The sequence below is a fragment of the Capra hircus genome, chromosome 15 (assembly GCF_001704415.2).
Source record: "Capra hircus breed San Clemente chromosome 15, ASM170441v1, whole genome shotgun sequence".
NCBI classification, from domain to species: domain Eukaryota; kingdom Metazoa; phylum Chordata; class Mammalia; order Artiodactyla; family Bovidae; genus Capra; species Capra hircus.
Window position 1 is genome coordinate 30,426,899 of NC_030822.1, and position 17,025 is coordinate 30,443,923.

General features: G+C 36.4%; 1 protein-coding gene across 2 annotated transcripts in view; it reads left to right on the forward strand.

Moving 5' to 3' along the window:
- FCHSD2 (FCH and double SH3 domains 2) overlaps window positions 1-17,025 on the forward strand; it is a 242,298-nt gene that overhangs the window by 24,393 nt on the left and 200,880 nt on the right. For both annotated transcript variants that reach the window (XM_018059383.1, XM_018059382.1), the window contains exon 3: window positions 12,557-12,602. In XM_018059383.1, coding sequence (XP_017914872.1) covers window positions 12,557-12,602 — 46 coding nt within the window. The remainder of the gene's footprint in view (window positions 1-12,556; window positions 12,603-17,025) is intronic.

Below are 17,025 nucleotides of genomic sequence, written 5' to 3' on the forward strand. Positions count from 1 at the left end.
AGCTAGTTGCCTGAACAGAATTATATCTTTTTTCTAGAGTAAATTTCCTAAGGGCTATTCAGTTAGAGCCTTGGAGTGGAGAAATCCACCAGGGTAGCCTGAAAATACTGGATACAGGTAATTGACCATAAAGCTAACAATTAAATTAACTGTGCATAAGGTTGTGAAATGCATTTAGTTAGCAAGCAAAGATGTGAGCAGATATCAAAGTAATTGGTATACAGGCCTGGTCTTGGATCTTGAGTCACCTGGGTCAGATGTTGTCATCTTCTCATCCTGTTGTTGTCATCTCATCCTGGCTTGGTAGTGTCTTCCCTTGTTTTAAGGTCAACCACCCTCTCTATAGGCCAGTCCGTGCAGGGGCTTCTTCTAAGTGTAAATATTAATTCAAGAGTCTGTTCCCTTCAGTTTTGCTGTGTAGGAGGTAGTTAAGAGTATTTGATGTGTCCTCCATCTAGGCAAGAGATTGCCCTTTAAATTATATCCCTTCTAGTATACACAATACCCTGGTTTCAGGTCATGGGCATCTGATTTTCATCCAAAGATTTAGAAAAGCTTTAGAAATAAACTTCTTAAAAAATAAAAAACTAAAAAAAAAAAAAAAGAAATAAACTTCTTTTAATAATTCAATTAAACTTTTAATTGAATTATTTCTTAATTGAATTTATTTTTTACAATAATAAAACATAACAGCAAGGAGCTGTCTGAGAAGTAAGTCTTAGGCAGTAAATACAGACCTCAATTAACAAAACTAGAATTTAATATCCACTGAAACATAACACTTTTCTCTCTAAAATTACCCTCATTTCTACTGAATATAGCCAAATTAAGACTAATTTGTTTGCAAAATAAATCTGGTTTCAATAAACTTGGCCTGATGATTCACATGGGCTTTTTAAAAATTGGCTTTGCTGGAACTCTTTATAAGGAATTTCAGATTAAACTTTTTAAAAGTAAAAGAGGCCAGCTTTTCTGGCCTCTTAGATCCAGGAAAGCCGTGCCAAAGGCCTGCCACATATTTCACCTTCAGATCTAGGTGAATTCCTCCCTTTTTGAAGTCCCCCCAATACTGTGCAGATCACAATAAACTGAAAAATTCTGAAAGAGATGGGAATACCAGACCACCTGACCTGTCTCTTGAGACACCTGTATGCAGGTCAGGAAGCAACAGTTAGAACTGGACATGGAACAACAGACTGTTCCAAATAGGAAAAGGAGTACATCAAGGGTGTATATTGTCACCCTGCTTATTTAACTTATATGCAGAGTACATCATGAGAAACACTGGACTGGAAGAAGCACAAGCTGGAATCAAGATTGCTGGGAGAAATATCAATAACCTCAGATATGCAGATGACACCACCCTTATGGCAGAAAGTGAAGAGGAACGAAAAAGCCTCTTGATGAAAGTGAAAGAGGAGAGTGAAAAAGTTGGCTTAAAGCTCAACATTCAGAAAACTAAGATCATGGCATTTGGTCCCATCACTTCTTGGGAAATAGATGGGAAACAGTGGAAACAGTGGCTCCATTTTTTTGGGCTCCAAAATCACTGCAGATGGTGACTGCGGCCATGAAATTAAAAAACACTTACTCCTTGGAAGGAAAGTTATGACCAACCTAGATAGCATATTGAAAAGCGGAGACATTACTTTGCCAACAAAGGTCCGTCTAGTCAAGGCTATAGTTTTTCCAGTGGTCATGTATGGATGTGAGAGTTGGACTATAAAGAAAGCTGAGCACCAAAGAATTGATGCTTTTGAACTGTGTTGTTCGAGAAGACTCTTGAGAGTCCCTTGGACAGCAAGAAGATCCAACCAGTCCATCCTAAAGGAGATCAGTCCTGGATGTTCATTGGGAGGACTGATAATTGAAGCTGAAACTCCAATACTTTACCACTTCATGCGAAGAGTTGACTCATTGGAAAAGACCCTAATGCTGGGAAGGATTGGGGGCAGGAGGAGAAAGGGGACGACAGGATGAGATGGCTGGATGGCATCACCAGTTCAATGGACATGGGTTTGGGTGGACTCTGGGAGTTGGTGATGGGCAGGGAGGGCTGGCGTGTGGCGATTCATGGGGTCACAAACAGTTGGACACGACTGAGTGACTGAACTGAAATACCTTGAGATTCCTGCTCCTGTTAGGAGATGGCCTTCCTAATTTATCTGATAAAATTGCTGGTAACTTGAGTGTTTTCAGACTCTGGAAGGATCAGGTAGAGAAAAAAGATAAATGTTTCAATTCTGCTTGCAAAGGTATAATTTGCCAAAGTTCTGTAAGTCATAATTAGCTTGAGGGGAGGGGTTTCCTTATATCTGGAAAACATAGATTTAAAACTAACAACGTTTCAAACAGAAATCGGTGTGCTACTTGTGAGTTTAACACCTCTAGGAGTCACCCTAGAGTCATTTCAGCCCTCTTATGTGGCTCAGTTTCTCCTTTGTTAGTCTGAGACCACTGTGGATATTCAGATCACTGAATGGCCAGTTCTTACCCATGACCCCTCCCCAACCCCCACCCCAGGTTGAGAGCAAGTCTTAATGAGTGGGTTTCACTGTGGGACCCACTGCATGGTATGAGGACTCTGCCTACATCACTCCTGTAAATGTTTCAGTTTCCTGAGGAAGCTGTAACCGATGGGGAGAAATCTTGTCCCTCTTCTTCGGAGCAAGGCTCACATGTAATATCTTTACTTTTATCCCAACAAATTCTGTCAATACATTTTTCTAAATTTGGCTATAGTTGCTTCACAATCTTATGTTAGTTTCTGCTGTACCATGAAGTGAACCAGCTCTTGTGTATCCATATATCCCCCTTGTCACTCTTAGAGCACTTGTCATGTGGTATATTAATCTTCTATCTTTCTATTTTTTGTTTTCTGGTATGTTTTCCCCTCCATCCTGTGGGCTTTTTGAGAGCAAGACTGGTATGTAGATGCTGAAGAAGTATTTGTTACTGAATGAGGTATTGTTGGCCAAATAAATATTTAATAATTTTTAAAATGTGGCTTTTAAAATTGTTGTTAAAAGTTTTCTTTTCCTTTGTTTACATAAATACCATGTACTACAATATAGTACCTAATTTGCAGTGTAGCATGGTCATTGATATCCTTATTCACATCCTTATATATTTATGTAACTATCTTTTTAGGATAAATTTGTAGAAGCAGAATCGATGGATCAAACATTATATACTATTTAAATGATCATTTATACTTGTTGCCATATTACCTTTTCTTACTCCCCACCCCCACTGTTGATAGATATTTCCACATGTGGGAATAGCAATATATTATCATTATCCTGATGTTCCAATATTGGTCATCTTATAGGCAGAATAGTCTTATTGTTTGAATCTGGATTTCTTTGGTTGTTAGAAAGATCAGGGTTTTTTTCTTCATATTGGACTATTTTACATTATTTTATGTTTTTTGTTAATCATCTGTGCTATCTTCCTCCATTGGGGCTGCTCTGACAAAATACCACAGATTCAGTTCAGTCGCTCAGTCGCGTCCGACTCTTTGCGGCCCCATGAATCGGAGCACGCCAGGCCTCCCTGTCCATCACCAACTCCCGGAGTTCACTCAGACTCACGTCCATCGAGTCAGTGATGCCATCCAGCCATCTCATCCTCTGTCGTCCCCTTCTCCTCCTGCCCCCAATCCCTCCCAGCATCACAGTCTTTTCCAATGAGTCAACTCTTTGCATGAGGTGGCCAAAGTACTGGAGCTTCAGCTTTAGCATCATTTCTTTCAAAGAAATCCCAGGGCTGTCCTTCAGAATGGACTGGTTGGATCTCCTTGCAGTCCAAGGGACTCTCAAGAGTCTTCTCCAACACCACAGTTCAAAACCATCAATTCTTTGGCACTCAGCCTTCTTCACAGTCCAACTCTCACATCCATACATGACTACAGGAAAAACCATAGCCTTGACTAGACAGACCTTAGTCGGCAAAGTAATGTCTCTGCTTTTGAATATGCTGTCTAGGCTGGTCATAACTTTTCTTCCAAGGAGTAAGCGTTGCACTCCTTTTCCTGTTTGGAACCAGTCTGTTGTTCCATGTCCAGTTCTAACTGTTGCTTCCTGACCTGCATACAGATTTCTCAAGAGGCAGGTCAGGTGGTCTGGTATTCCCATTCTTTCAGAATTTTCCACAGTTTATTGTGATCCACACAGTCAAAGGCTTTGGCATAGTCAATAAAGCAGAAGTAGATGTTTTTCTGGAACTCTCTTGCTTTTTCCATGATCCAGCAGATGCTGGCAATTTGATCCCTGGTTCCTCTGCCTTTTCTAAAATCAGCTTGAACATCAGGAAGTTCACGGTTCACGTATTGCTGAAGCCTGTCTTGGAGAATTTTGAGCATTACTTTACTAGCATGTGCTACTGCTACTGCTAAGTCACTTCAGTCATGTCCGACTCTGTGCGACCCCATAGACGGCAGCCCACCAGGCTCCCCCGTCTCTGGGATTCTCCAGGCAAGAACACTGGAGTGGGTTGCCATTTCCTTCTCCAGTGCATGAAAGTGAAAAGTGAAAGGGAAGTCGCTTAGTTGTATCCGACTCTTAGCGACCTCATGGACTGCAGCCTACCAGGCTCCTTCGTTCATAGGATTTTCCAGGCAAGAGTACTGGAGTGGGGTGCCATTGCCTTCTCCGTTACTAGCATGTGAGATGAGTGCAATTGTGCAGTAGGTTGGGTAGCTATAAACAACAAACATTTATTGCTTACAGGTTTGGATGCTGGTAAGGTCAAGATCAAGGCACCAACACAACTGTGTTCTCTTGTTTTTTTTTTTTTTTAATTTTTTTTAAATTTTGAAATCTTTAATTCTTACATGCGTTCCCAAACATGAACCCCCCTCCCACCTCCCTCCCCACAACATCTCTCTGGGTCATCCCCATGCACCAGCCCCAAGCAAGCTGCACCCTATGTCAGACATGGACTGGCGATTCAATTCTTACATGACAGTATACATGTTATAATTCCCATTCTCCCAAATCATCCCACCCTCTCCCTCTCCCTCTGAGTCCAAAAGTCTGGTATACACATCTGTGTCTTTTTTCCTGTCTTGCATACAGGGTCGTCATTGCCATCTTCCTAAATTCCATATATATGTGTTAGTATACTGTATTGGTGTTTTTCTTTCTGGCTTACTTCACTCTGTATAATTGGCTCCAGTAACTGTGTTCTCTTGTGAGGGCCTCTTTTCTCGTTTATAGCTGGCATCTTCTCGCTGTGTCCTCACAACACGGAAGAGCTGGGGATCTCTTTGAAGCCTCTTTTATACGGGCACTGACTCTTTTCATGAGGATTCCACCCTCATAACTTAAGCACTTTGCTAAGGCTCACTGACTGATACCATCACATTAGTATTGGTACTAAGATTCCAGCATAGGAATTTTGGTAGGATATAAACATTCAAACCATACCATGTCCTTAATCTAATGTTCTATTTGAATGTTAGGAGTTTTGTAGGAGTTTTTAATATTTTAGGTTGCTTAATTAATGCAAATGCTTTCCTCCAATTTGTTGTTTAACTTTGTCTTTTTTTCATCTAAAAATTAAAAATCACCATTGGTACATACTCATGGGACGTATGTAAAAAACCTAATGATACCAAAAATTGAATATAAAACTATAAAAATATTCTAGTACTTTAAAGAGACATGATAGTCCATTATTAGATAAAATAGAATTAAAGTCTAATCATTAATAGGAATAGAAATACTTAAAGTTAAGTGGATTCACCTGAAAGAAATAATAAGCATGAAGATTTATTCACTTAATAACAAGAAAGGACAGTTTGCAAAATTGTAAGGAGAAACTGACAAATCTGTAGTCACAGTGGGAGATTTTGACATCAAACAAATTTTAAAAAGTATGTGGAGTATTTAAATTCCATAATTAATAAGCTTAGTTACATATATATTGATAGATTCTGTGTCTAATATGCAAAATATATTCATTTCAAACACAGAAGTTGATTATATCATTATTAGTTCATAAAAGAAATATCAGCACATTCCATGGAAATTATACATGCATTCTATGTAGTACGTGCTTAAGAGAGGGCTCAGGGACCAAATTCTGGTTCTGTCCTAGCCATGAGCCCTGGGTAAGTTACCTGACATATGGGATTTAGTGTTCTCATATATAAAATGGAGGTGATAATAGTGTGCCGCTCAGAGTTGCAAGGATTACTGTTCAGAGCAGGGCCTTACACGTGGTTGAGGCTCAGGAAATGTTTAATGTCATCATTATAATTATCATCATATCCTCTGATCCCAATGCAGTAAAAATAGAATTAATAATAAAGAGAAGCCCTCTTTCCCACCTGTAAAAGAAAACTCCATATATACTACTCAGTAGTAAAAAGGAGTGAATTATGGATATATACAGCAGTGAGAATAAAGGACACACTGGTGAGTGAAAGAAACCAGAGAGTACCTGCTGTATGATTCTGTTTATATTAAGTCTAGAACAGACGAAACCAGTCTGTGATGGAAAAGAAACTAGTGAGTGGTTTCCTCTGCAGGTTAAGTGGGGGAATTGAGTAGGAAGGAGTATGAAAGAAAGGAGTATGAAAGTATAGCTATCATTCTGTATGTACCTTGATGGGCATTTGGATTACTCAGGAATATGTATTTGTCAAAACTCACACATTTTATGTGTATAAATATATATGTGTGTGTGTATATATGTTTATATATGTGTCTGTATATATATATATATATAATTTGTGATTTTAGTTTATGTAAGTTTTACATGAAAAGACTCAACAGGAGAATGAATGGATATACACATTAGAAGGGGGAAAAGTGGAAGCAGTGGCAGATTTTCTTTTCTTGGGCTCCAAAATCACTGTAGACAGTGACTGCAGCCATGAAATTAAAAGATTCTCCTTGAAAGAAAAGCTGTTTCAAACCTAGATAGCATGTTAAAAACAGAGACATCACTTTGCCAACAAAAGTTCTTACAGTCTAGACTATGGTTTTTCTAGTAGTCATGTTCTGATGTGAATGAGAGGACTAAAATTCATGCTTGAATTTTACCTTATGGTTAAAGAAGAACTGGTTAAAGAACATCAGTCCTTTTCAGAATCTTCAAAAAAACAGAAAATGAGGGAACACGCCTAACTCTGTGATGTCTTTATTACCTTGATAACCAGTCAGGCAAAGATACCACAAGAAACTACAGATCAGTATCCCATATGAACTTTGATGTAAAAATCCTTAACAAATACTAGCAAACTGAGTCCAACAACACATTAGGATTATACACAATGACAAAGAAAAATTGATTCCAGGAATGCAAAAGTTCAACATAAAAAAATCAAGGAATAGAATGAAGGGGGAAAAAAAAAACACATCATTTCAGTAGAGGCAGAAAAAGCATTTGACAAAATTCAATACCCTTTCATGATAAAAACTCTCAGTAAACTAGGAATTGAAGGAAACTTCCTGAATATGATAAAGGGCACATATGAAAAACCCACAAGTAACCTTATACTCAATGGTGAAAGGCTAAAAAGCTTTCCTCCTAAAGGAACAAGACTGGCTGCCCACTCACCACAGCTACTCTCTTGTGACTTTGACACTCTATAAGCATATCTGGAAGCAGTGTTTGCCTCACTGGGGTTTTTTGTTTATTTTTTAAGTTTTAAAAATGCATCTGCTCTATGGCAGCATTTTTCTCATGAATGTTTCTCAGCTACTCTCTTTTTCCTGTGCCTTTTTTTCTTCTTAAAGTTTTATATTTGCATAGATCTCTTCTTGCTCCCTTTGGGGTTATTTTTGAATGAAGAGGGTTTTTCCTGTACAACTTTTTAGGATACCAAACTTTTTAGAATACAGCTTTTTAGGGTAGTTACAGTCTTTGACATTTACAGTAGTTTTCATTGTACCAGGATTGAGTGTATGAATTATTTTATTTCTCCTCAGCCAGAGAAGATTGGCTACTGCAGGCTACATAGAACAGGCTATCTCACTATTTTTTTTTTTTCCTACTACACCAGCAATCTAATTTCTGCCAGTGTAAATTGTTTGTGTGATTTCTAATTTAATACTTTCTCCTCTATTTCTTCAAACTAAACAGCAAAGCTTCCTCCACCAGCCTGTGTCCCTTGTTTTTGTTGTTGGGAATGTGGTTTAAATTTTATACCTCAGTAAGTGCAGTTGAAGAAATGTACTCCCTGCATCTTTTTGAGTTTTGTAACCTCATGCCTTATATAGTTTACCCTCTTTCTCCAATTTAATTGTCTCTCCTCAGGCCTCTCTTCCACTTACATTTCATGTTTCCTAGTTTTATTGGAGAGCATGTTTGCATTTTGTTTTTTATTCTGTTTGTTGCTTTTGGGTAATTTCTGAGAGGAGAAGGGAGATTCTGACTTTATTATTTAAGACCAGAAGTACTTTAAATATATTTTTTGATAGTGCTTTGCATATTTAATATTTTAACTGGATTAAATTTCATAGTTATAAACTGTGGGCATGATATTTTCACTTAGTAAATACTTTTCTAGTTTTTGCTGTGTACCAAGTCTAAGTGCTTTACCAATAATCCTATATGAGATAGATGTTCTTTTTATTCCTATTTCATGATAGGAAACTGAAACATGATCAGGAAAATTAACTTGCCCGAGGTTACCTAATTAATAAGAAAGAAAAATGCTTTCTACTTTTCACTCTGTGCCTGTAGTATTTGTGGATCTTGGCATCATTTGTTTATCTTATACTAATAAATACCTTGAGAGCAGAGTCCATGTCTCATTCATTTTTACACACTCAGTGCATATATAGTAGAATACCTGAAATTCAGAAGATGCTCAATGAATGTTGGTGAATTAATATTTTTTATTAGGAGCAAAATAATTTCCTGTCAGGTTTGTATAGCTTCAGTTGTTCATTCCACTTGTCTTGTTCAAAATAAACTTTTTTTTTGTATTCTCATGTCATCATTTTAATGCTATTGCCATATTTTTGGTAATAATATCTCTAAAAACAGCTGTTATATTCCAGGACAAAATTGTAAAGTTTTCTTTATGAAAGAGTCACCAGTGTCCTGATAAATAAGTAGTAGTTCCCTTACCCTGGTTTGCTATCTGTGCTAATGAATGATTTTTTTTATATTCTGATGTTATTGTTCAACTTTGTTATTTGTAAAATAAGAGGTCAACTAACTAACAGTAGTAGACATGTGATCATCTTATAGTTCATTTGTTATTCTTGCTCAGTTTTATTCCATTGTAAGAATGTATCACTGTTTGTTGGCCTATTATCCCACTGGTATAATTTCCTGTTTAGGGCTATTTGTGAATAAAAGTGCTGTAAATATTTTTGTCAAGTATTTTTGTGGACATTTGCTATCATTTCGCTTGGTAAATTTCTAGCATAAGAAATCTGTCAAGATAGATGTTTAGTTACATAAGAATATGTTTTTTTCTTTTCCCTCAAAATGGTTGTACCATTTTATATTCCCACAAACAACATGTAGAGTTTCATTGCATTTTATCTTTACTGATACTTATCAGTCTTTCTAATTTTAGCCATTGTGGTGGGTGTGTTTATTTTTAATATTCATCATTATGGTTTTGATGTCCCATCTCTACTACCACCATTAATAAATTGAATGTCCTTAGGTGTTCTGCTTATCCTGGTGATGAATTACAGAGTTAGGGAGCCCCCAGACAACTCTCACTCCTGATACCAATTGCAAATCTGGAGGCCTCCTAAGACCTCCTCATTTAACAGACTGTTTTCTAAAACAGGTGTACCATGTTACATTGCTATAAGCACTGTATGAGAGTTTTCAGTTTTCTAGGTCCTTGCTGGCACTTGTTTTTGTTCATCTTTTAGTAACAGCAGCCATTAATATTTTAAAAGAGATTTTATGAGAAACTGATGTTGACTATTAACAAATGCCTTTACGTCTTATATGAAGATTATCAGAAGATTTTTTGCTCCATTGTCTTGCTTTCAGTTCAGTTCAGTTCAGTCATTCAGTTACGTCTGACCGTTTGCGACCCCATGAACCACAGCACATCAGGCCTCCCTATCCATCACCAACTCCTGGAGTCCACCCGAACTCATGTCCATTGAGTCGGTGATGCCATCCAGCCATCTCATCCTCTGTCATCCCCTTCTCCTCCTGCCTTCAATCTTTCCCAGCATCAGGGTCTTTTCAAATGAGTCAGCTGTCCGCATGAGGTGGCCAAAGTATAGGAGCTTCAGCTTCAACATCAGTCCTTCCAATGAACACCCAGGACTGATTTCCTATAGGATGGACCGGTTGGATCTTCTTGCAGTCCAAGGGATTCTCAAGAGTCTTCTCCAGCACCACAGTTCAAAAGCATCAATTCTTCAGTGCTCAGCTTTCTTTATAGTCCATCTCTCACATCCATACATGACCACTGGAAAAACCGTAACCTTGACTAGATGGACCTTTGTTGGCAAAGTAGTGTCTCTGCTTTTTAATATGCTGTCTAGGTTGGTCATAAGTTTCCTTCCAAGGGGTAAGCATCTTTTAATTTCATGGCTGCAGTCACCATCTGCAGTGATTTTGGAGCCCCTCAAAATAAAGTTAGCCACTGTTTCCACTATTTCCCCTATGGAAAAATCCATAAAAAAATTGCTATCTTAACTGTTTATAAGTGTATAGTTTAGTGCTGTTAAGTACATTCATTTTGTTCCACTGCCACGACCATCCATCTTCAGTACTCTTTGCATCTTGCAAAACTGAAACTTTGTGCTTATTAAGTAATAACTACTTTATCCCCTCTTCTTAGCTCCTGGAAACTACCAGTCTACTCTGTGTCCATGTGATTTTGACTGCTCTAAGTCAAATCTTGTATAAATGATATCATACAGTATTTGTCTTCTTGTGACTGATTTATTTCACTCAGCATAATGATCTCAGAGATCTCACAGTTCATTCGTGTTGTTGTGTATGTCAGAATTTCCTTCCTTTTTAAATTTAAATAATAGTTATTCATCCAAAACAAATGTAGCAAAATCTTAAATACCTTTATTTTTATATAAGAGATGAATAGTTATGTTGGTAAATTTAAATAATTATTAGAATAAGTTTTGTTTTACTGCCTTTTTTCTATTCCAGCTCTTTTCTTTATATTTTTCACTTTTCACTTTGATATCTCTGCCTTATTGAAGTGTTTCTAAGAACGCAGGTACCTGACACCTCACAGAAAAGCCTTTAAACCCAATATGCACGCATGTGTGCTAAGTTGCTTCAGTCACGTCCAGCTCTTTGTGACCCTATGCACTGTAGCCCACCAGGGTCTTCTGTCTATGGGATTCTCCAGGGAAGAATACTGGAATGGGTTGCCATGCCCTCCTCCAGTTAAACGCAGTATATTTAAGGTTAATTGTTAATGTTATCATGTTTAGTTGACTCTACCTTGCCTGTGGTTTGTAAGAAGTGAAAGTGAAAGGTTGCTGAGTCGAGCTGGATTCTTTGCAACCCCGTGGACTGTAGCAGCCCACCAGGATCCTCTCTGTCCATGGATTCTCCAGGCAAGAACACTGGAATGGGTAGCCATTCCCTTCTCCAGGGGATCTTCCTGACCCAGGGATTGAACCTGGGTCTCCTAAATTGCAGGCAGATTCTTTACCACTAGCGGTGGTTTGTAAGGTCCACTGTTATTTCGTGTACTGTTAAAATAGAAGAAAATACTGCTAATTACTTAAAAAATGAATAATAATATCATAAAATGGGGCTTCCCTGGTGGTGCTAGTGGTAAAGAATTCACCTGCCGATGCAGGAGATGCAAGAGATGCGGGTTCAATTCCTGGGTCGGGAAGATCCCTTGGAGAAGGGCATGGCAACCAACTCCAGTATTCATGCCTGGAGAATCCCACGGACAGAGGAACTTGTCAAAATTGTTCACTGTAAAATCTGTGAAATATAATACATGTGTGAAAAAGGCTCTCATACTATAACATGTAGTGCCCTTGTACTTTCTTGACTCTTACAAAAGACTAGAATGAAGGAAATGATTTGACTATTTCATGCTGAGAAGCTGATGAAAATTTGATTTTTACCTTGTTTTCTGTGGTTCCCTCTATGTTACTATCTTCAGTAAGCATTTTCATACCTACTATGCACTAGCCATACTGATGACAGTAGCTAATAGGCGCACACACCTGTCTTTTACTCTGTGCTAGACACTATTTTGAGCACTTTATATATTTTTACATTATTTATTTTTTACATTTATTTGTATAAATTTTACATTATCCCTATGAGGTAGATACTATTACTATACCCATTTTACCAAATAGAAACCTGAGGCACAGAGAAGTCAAGTGACTTGACCAAGGTCATACAGCTAATCAGTGGTGGAGCTAGGATTTGAATGTCCTAAGATTGTGTTAACTCCAGTCTATGGTGTCAGCGGTATTCTTAGATACATAGATCATTGACATATTGTGCCTTCCCTCACACAGCTTATGAAACAGTGTTTGAGGGTATGTTGATAACTTTGCATAAAATTATTGTTATGTTTTCGGTAATGAATTTTTACTTTTATTTGTGTTTTTAGGACATTCAGTCAGAAGAAGGCTGCTATTGAAAGAGAGTATGCACAGGTAAGCTTGCAAGTGAAGGTCCCCATCCTCTCATCCTTCTTTGGCTTAAGGACAGATATGGTTGTTGGAGAGAAGCATTGGTATCCCTGCATTCTCCATTTCTTTGGCTCTCTCACTTTTTTCCTCCTTTTACTCCATTTGAATTTTCAGATGAGGAGCTGAGTTGCTTCTTACTACAAAGAAGTTTATGAACATTTTGGAAGAAAATAATATTCACAATATTTTGAAGTATTTACAAGTATAAATAATAGTGAATAGATTTTACAAGTATATATATTCACAACCGTATATTTCATCCCTATGACTCATTTATTTTGTAACTGAAAGTTTGCTCCATTTGATTTCTCTCACCTGTTTTACTTATCTGGTCACTTGTCTCATAAAAAGCTTTTACGAATAATCCAGGTTTTTTTCTTCATGATTAGATTTAGGTTAAAATTTTAACAAAAATACTGCACAGGTGATGTTGAGCCTAATGAGGTTTTATGGTTTGTTGTGGTGACAGATAAACTAGAGCACATCACTGATATTGCTAGTTTTCTAGCCTGATTGAATCTTTAACAGTGATAGTAGAGCATTTTATCATTTATCAGTTTTCAAGATTATCTTATGCCTTTTCTGTTTTTTGTTTGTTTTTTTTCATGCTAGAAAAATGAATATTTGTTATGTTAAAAACATTTGCAAGGCATAATTAAAGAAAAATTAAACATCTGAGAATGTTTTAATTTTAACTTACACATTTCAGTTTAAATTATTAAATTTTTTAAAATGTCAAAGCTGGTGTATTCTTAGCTTTCATTTATACACATTTAAAAATCCACTGAAAATCAGAACATTTATCTTTTGCTGTGGAAATTTCCTTTAGAGAGACTGCTAGTTGTTAAATTGAAAGTATGTGGAACATTCATGCTGCCAACTATCTGATGGATAATATTTGATAATGACACTTCCTTTCTGGGACATTCCATAGTTTTGGCTATTTGTTGTTGGTATATCATCTAAACAATCAAGACTATTTAAATATATTTAAAAGAAATGGGATCATAATTTATGTGAACAACTTCTTTGAATTTTTAGTTTTCTTTATCAATTTTACCAATTTTAAAGCAGTCTTTTAAAATATGGTAGTTATGTTTTGTTTCTTTTTTATATTTAATATTCTTTTTTCCATGTGCTATACAATAGGTCTTTGTTGGTTATCCATTTATAGCAGTGTATTTACTATTCTTTTAAGTATTTTAATATTTTGGTTCATCTCTGTTAGGAGCTAAGTCTTATGAATATTGATAATTTCCTTAGTTGAACTGTAGGTGAATGGGGAATCTATGCTCTATAAGGAATTACTCTAATTTTCTTATAAAAGTATTATTTTAAAATTAGTTTATTTAAAGATATACCACTTTTTATGTGTTGAGAAAATATTTTGAGCACTCTTCCAGCTTCTGTGGATATGAGTGCCCAAAAAAGAAGAAAAAAAAAGTCCTAGCACTTACAGAACTTCTGTGGTTGTATATTAACTTCCAATTAAATGTATTAAATTCATTCTCTTCAGGGAGTTCCCTGGTGGTCCAGTGGTTAGGACTCTGCACTCTGTCAAGGGTTTGATTCCTGTTTGGAGAACTAAAATCCCATAGGCTGTGCAGTGCAGCCAAAATGAATAATAATAAAATAAAAAAAAAATTCTCTTCAAAACAATTGATATGGCATTATAGTCAATTGAAAAGAATGAAGTTATTACTTTATAGAAGTTATTACTTGTGGTATATGCATCATCTACACAAAGAATTAATGCACCAAAAAGTTTCAGTATTATTTGTGAGATTTAGAGATCATATAGATGAGCTGTCCCAATAGAAAAATACGAAGGAAAAGAATTCAAGTGGGATTGATTAGATGACAGCAACTTGAAAAATAATACCTCAAGTACATGCAACCCACTCCAGTGTTCTTGCCTGGAGAATCCCAGGGACAGGGGACCCTGGTGGGCTGCCATCTATGGGGTCTCACAGAGTTGGACACGACTGAAGTGACTTAGCAGCAGCAGCAAGTACATGCAGACTAAACTTGTAATACATTTTTAGGGGAATGTTAGAAGAAAGAAAGAAAACAATACTGTATATCCTTATTTACACTTGAAGGAATTTGAGCCCTGAATTTTTTCAGGTTTCTTGCTACTTTCAGTTTCCTATAAGAATATTAATGTTTTATTTTTAAGCACGGTTTGTGAAATGCATTTTGTAATTCTCCAGAAATAATAGATGTATGGCATATCTATTCAAATAGAGCAAATGAATCTCCAAAAACACAGAAGCAATGTGAGTCATTAAACAGCATTAAGTATTAGGGTAAAATTTAGTCTGGCTTTTAACTACAGTTAGCTAACCAATGAGGTATTGGTAAAATTATTTGGAATACTCAAACTGAAGTTGCTAAAGGCGAGTTCTGTGTATTAATATACTTCCTGTAGTCTTTGGCAGAATGCTGCTAGTGAAGGAAGGATACAAAAGGTTACTGTGGCTGGAGAGAAAGAGCAGGAAAAGTTTGTGGGCTTTAAGGGCGGCTCCTTGTCTGAGGACAAACACAGAGCAAATACGGACACCCTGTCAAAAAGCCTGTGGTATCATACAGTCACAACTCAAGTGCAACTTTTTGCTAATTTTATTCTTTTAAGAAAGAAATTTATGAAGAGTTGGGCATACTACCTACTATCCTATGTGTGTGGCAGGGTTCTTTTTTGGTGAATTTCCTCACAGTAAAAGTTTCAAATGTAACTTAATTTAGCTGTGTACAGTTAGCTTTCTGGCCATTGCTCTTAAAGAATCATTGGTAAAGTTATTTAAAACAGTGGACTATATACTTGGAGTTTTCTATTTTGCTAGCCTTGTCCTGTAGAGCAGTAAAGATAACTATCTTGGCAAAAAGTTGAGGATTATTTTGTGTTCATGTTGATACTTATGTTTTAAAATTATTTTACTTATTGAACTCCTTAACTTATGCAACAATAATTAGAATAAATTTTGGGAGAAAAGCAGACAAATTTTTTTTCCTCAAAATACTTGATATACATAGTTTGATTTTTAAAGTATTAAGAACTATTAGGAGAAACAGTGGTAGATATGAGTAAATGTTAGTATTCTTTGGCATGTAGATTTGCTATTAAGTTTTGTCTTTTTTTTAGAAACTTTGTTGTATTTAGTTTTATTATCTTGCTTGTTTATTTGTTTTAATTTTAAGAACTTGTTTAGCTCTGATCACACATAAAATTGAGGATTTATATGCAGGATATACTTTTAAATCTTACTTTTTATTTTTTCATTGAAGTATAATCAATTTATAATATTTTATTAGTTTCCCAGTGTACATACAGTATATTGGTTCAGTTTCTTGCATATGATATTCCATTATAGGTTATTATAAGAAATTGGGTATAATTCCCTGTGCTGTACAATAAATCGTTATTGCTCATCTCTCTTATGTATAGTAGATTGTTGATTTTATACCCCTAATTTGTTCCTTCCTCCTTTCCTCTTCCCTTTTGTAACTGCAAGTTTGTTTTCTATATCTTCAAGTCTCTCTTTGTTTTGCCTGTACCTTGGTTTGTGTTTTTAGCTCCCGCATATAAGTGACACCGCATAGGATTTTCTTTCTCCGTGTGGCTGGCTTCACGCAGCATTATATTCTGTAGGTGTGTCTGCAGTGCTGCAGATGGAGGTGTTTCATTCTTTTTTACGGATGAGTTACATTCCAGTGCATGTGCCACACGCGTGCATCTTGTATCTTCTTAACCCAGTTGTTCCTCGATGGGCACTTGGGTTGCTTCCATGTTATCACGGCTGTTGTAAATGGTGCTGCTGTGAACATTGGGATGCATATATCTTTTCAAATTAGTGTTTTTGTTTTTTCCTCATACAGATCCAGGAGTGGAATTATTGGATCATATGGTAGTTCTATCTTCAGTTTCTTGAGGAACCTCCATACTGTTTTTCACAGTGGCTATACCAATTTACATTCCCATCAACCGTGTAGAACAGTTCTCTTTTCTTTAATGGCTGGCTCCTTAAAGGGAAAAAGTGAAAAATGACAGGAGGGAAAACTATTAACTCTGAGAATGAGAAAGAAAAAGAATTGAAGAAAAGAAAACAGAGCCTAAAGAAACTCTGTGATACCGTCAAACAGACTAATTATACATTGTAGGAGTCCCAGAAGGAGAAGAGAAAAGGTTAGAACTAGGCTTTGAGTGGTGTTATATCATGTTTGAATAGGGTATATTCTGCTTAGTTTTTTTAAAAAGAACCTGTTAACAAGGATAGTGGATATAGCAGGACAATACATGCTTTGCATTGTTAAAATAGGAATATTTTTTGATGTTATCATAAATGAGATTATTTTCTTAGTTTTCTTTTTGTATAGGTTGTTGATATAA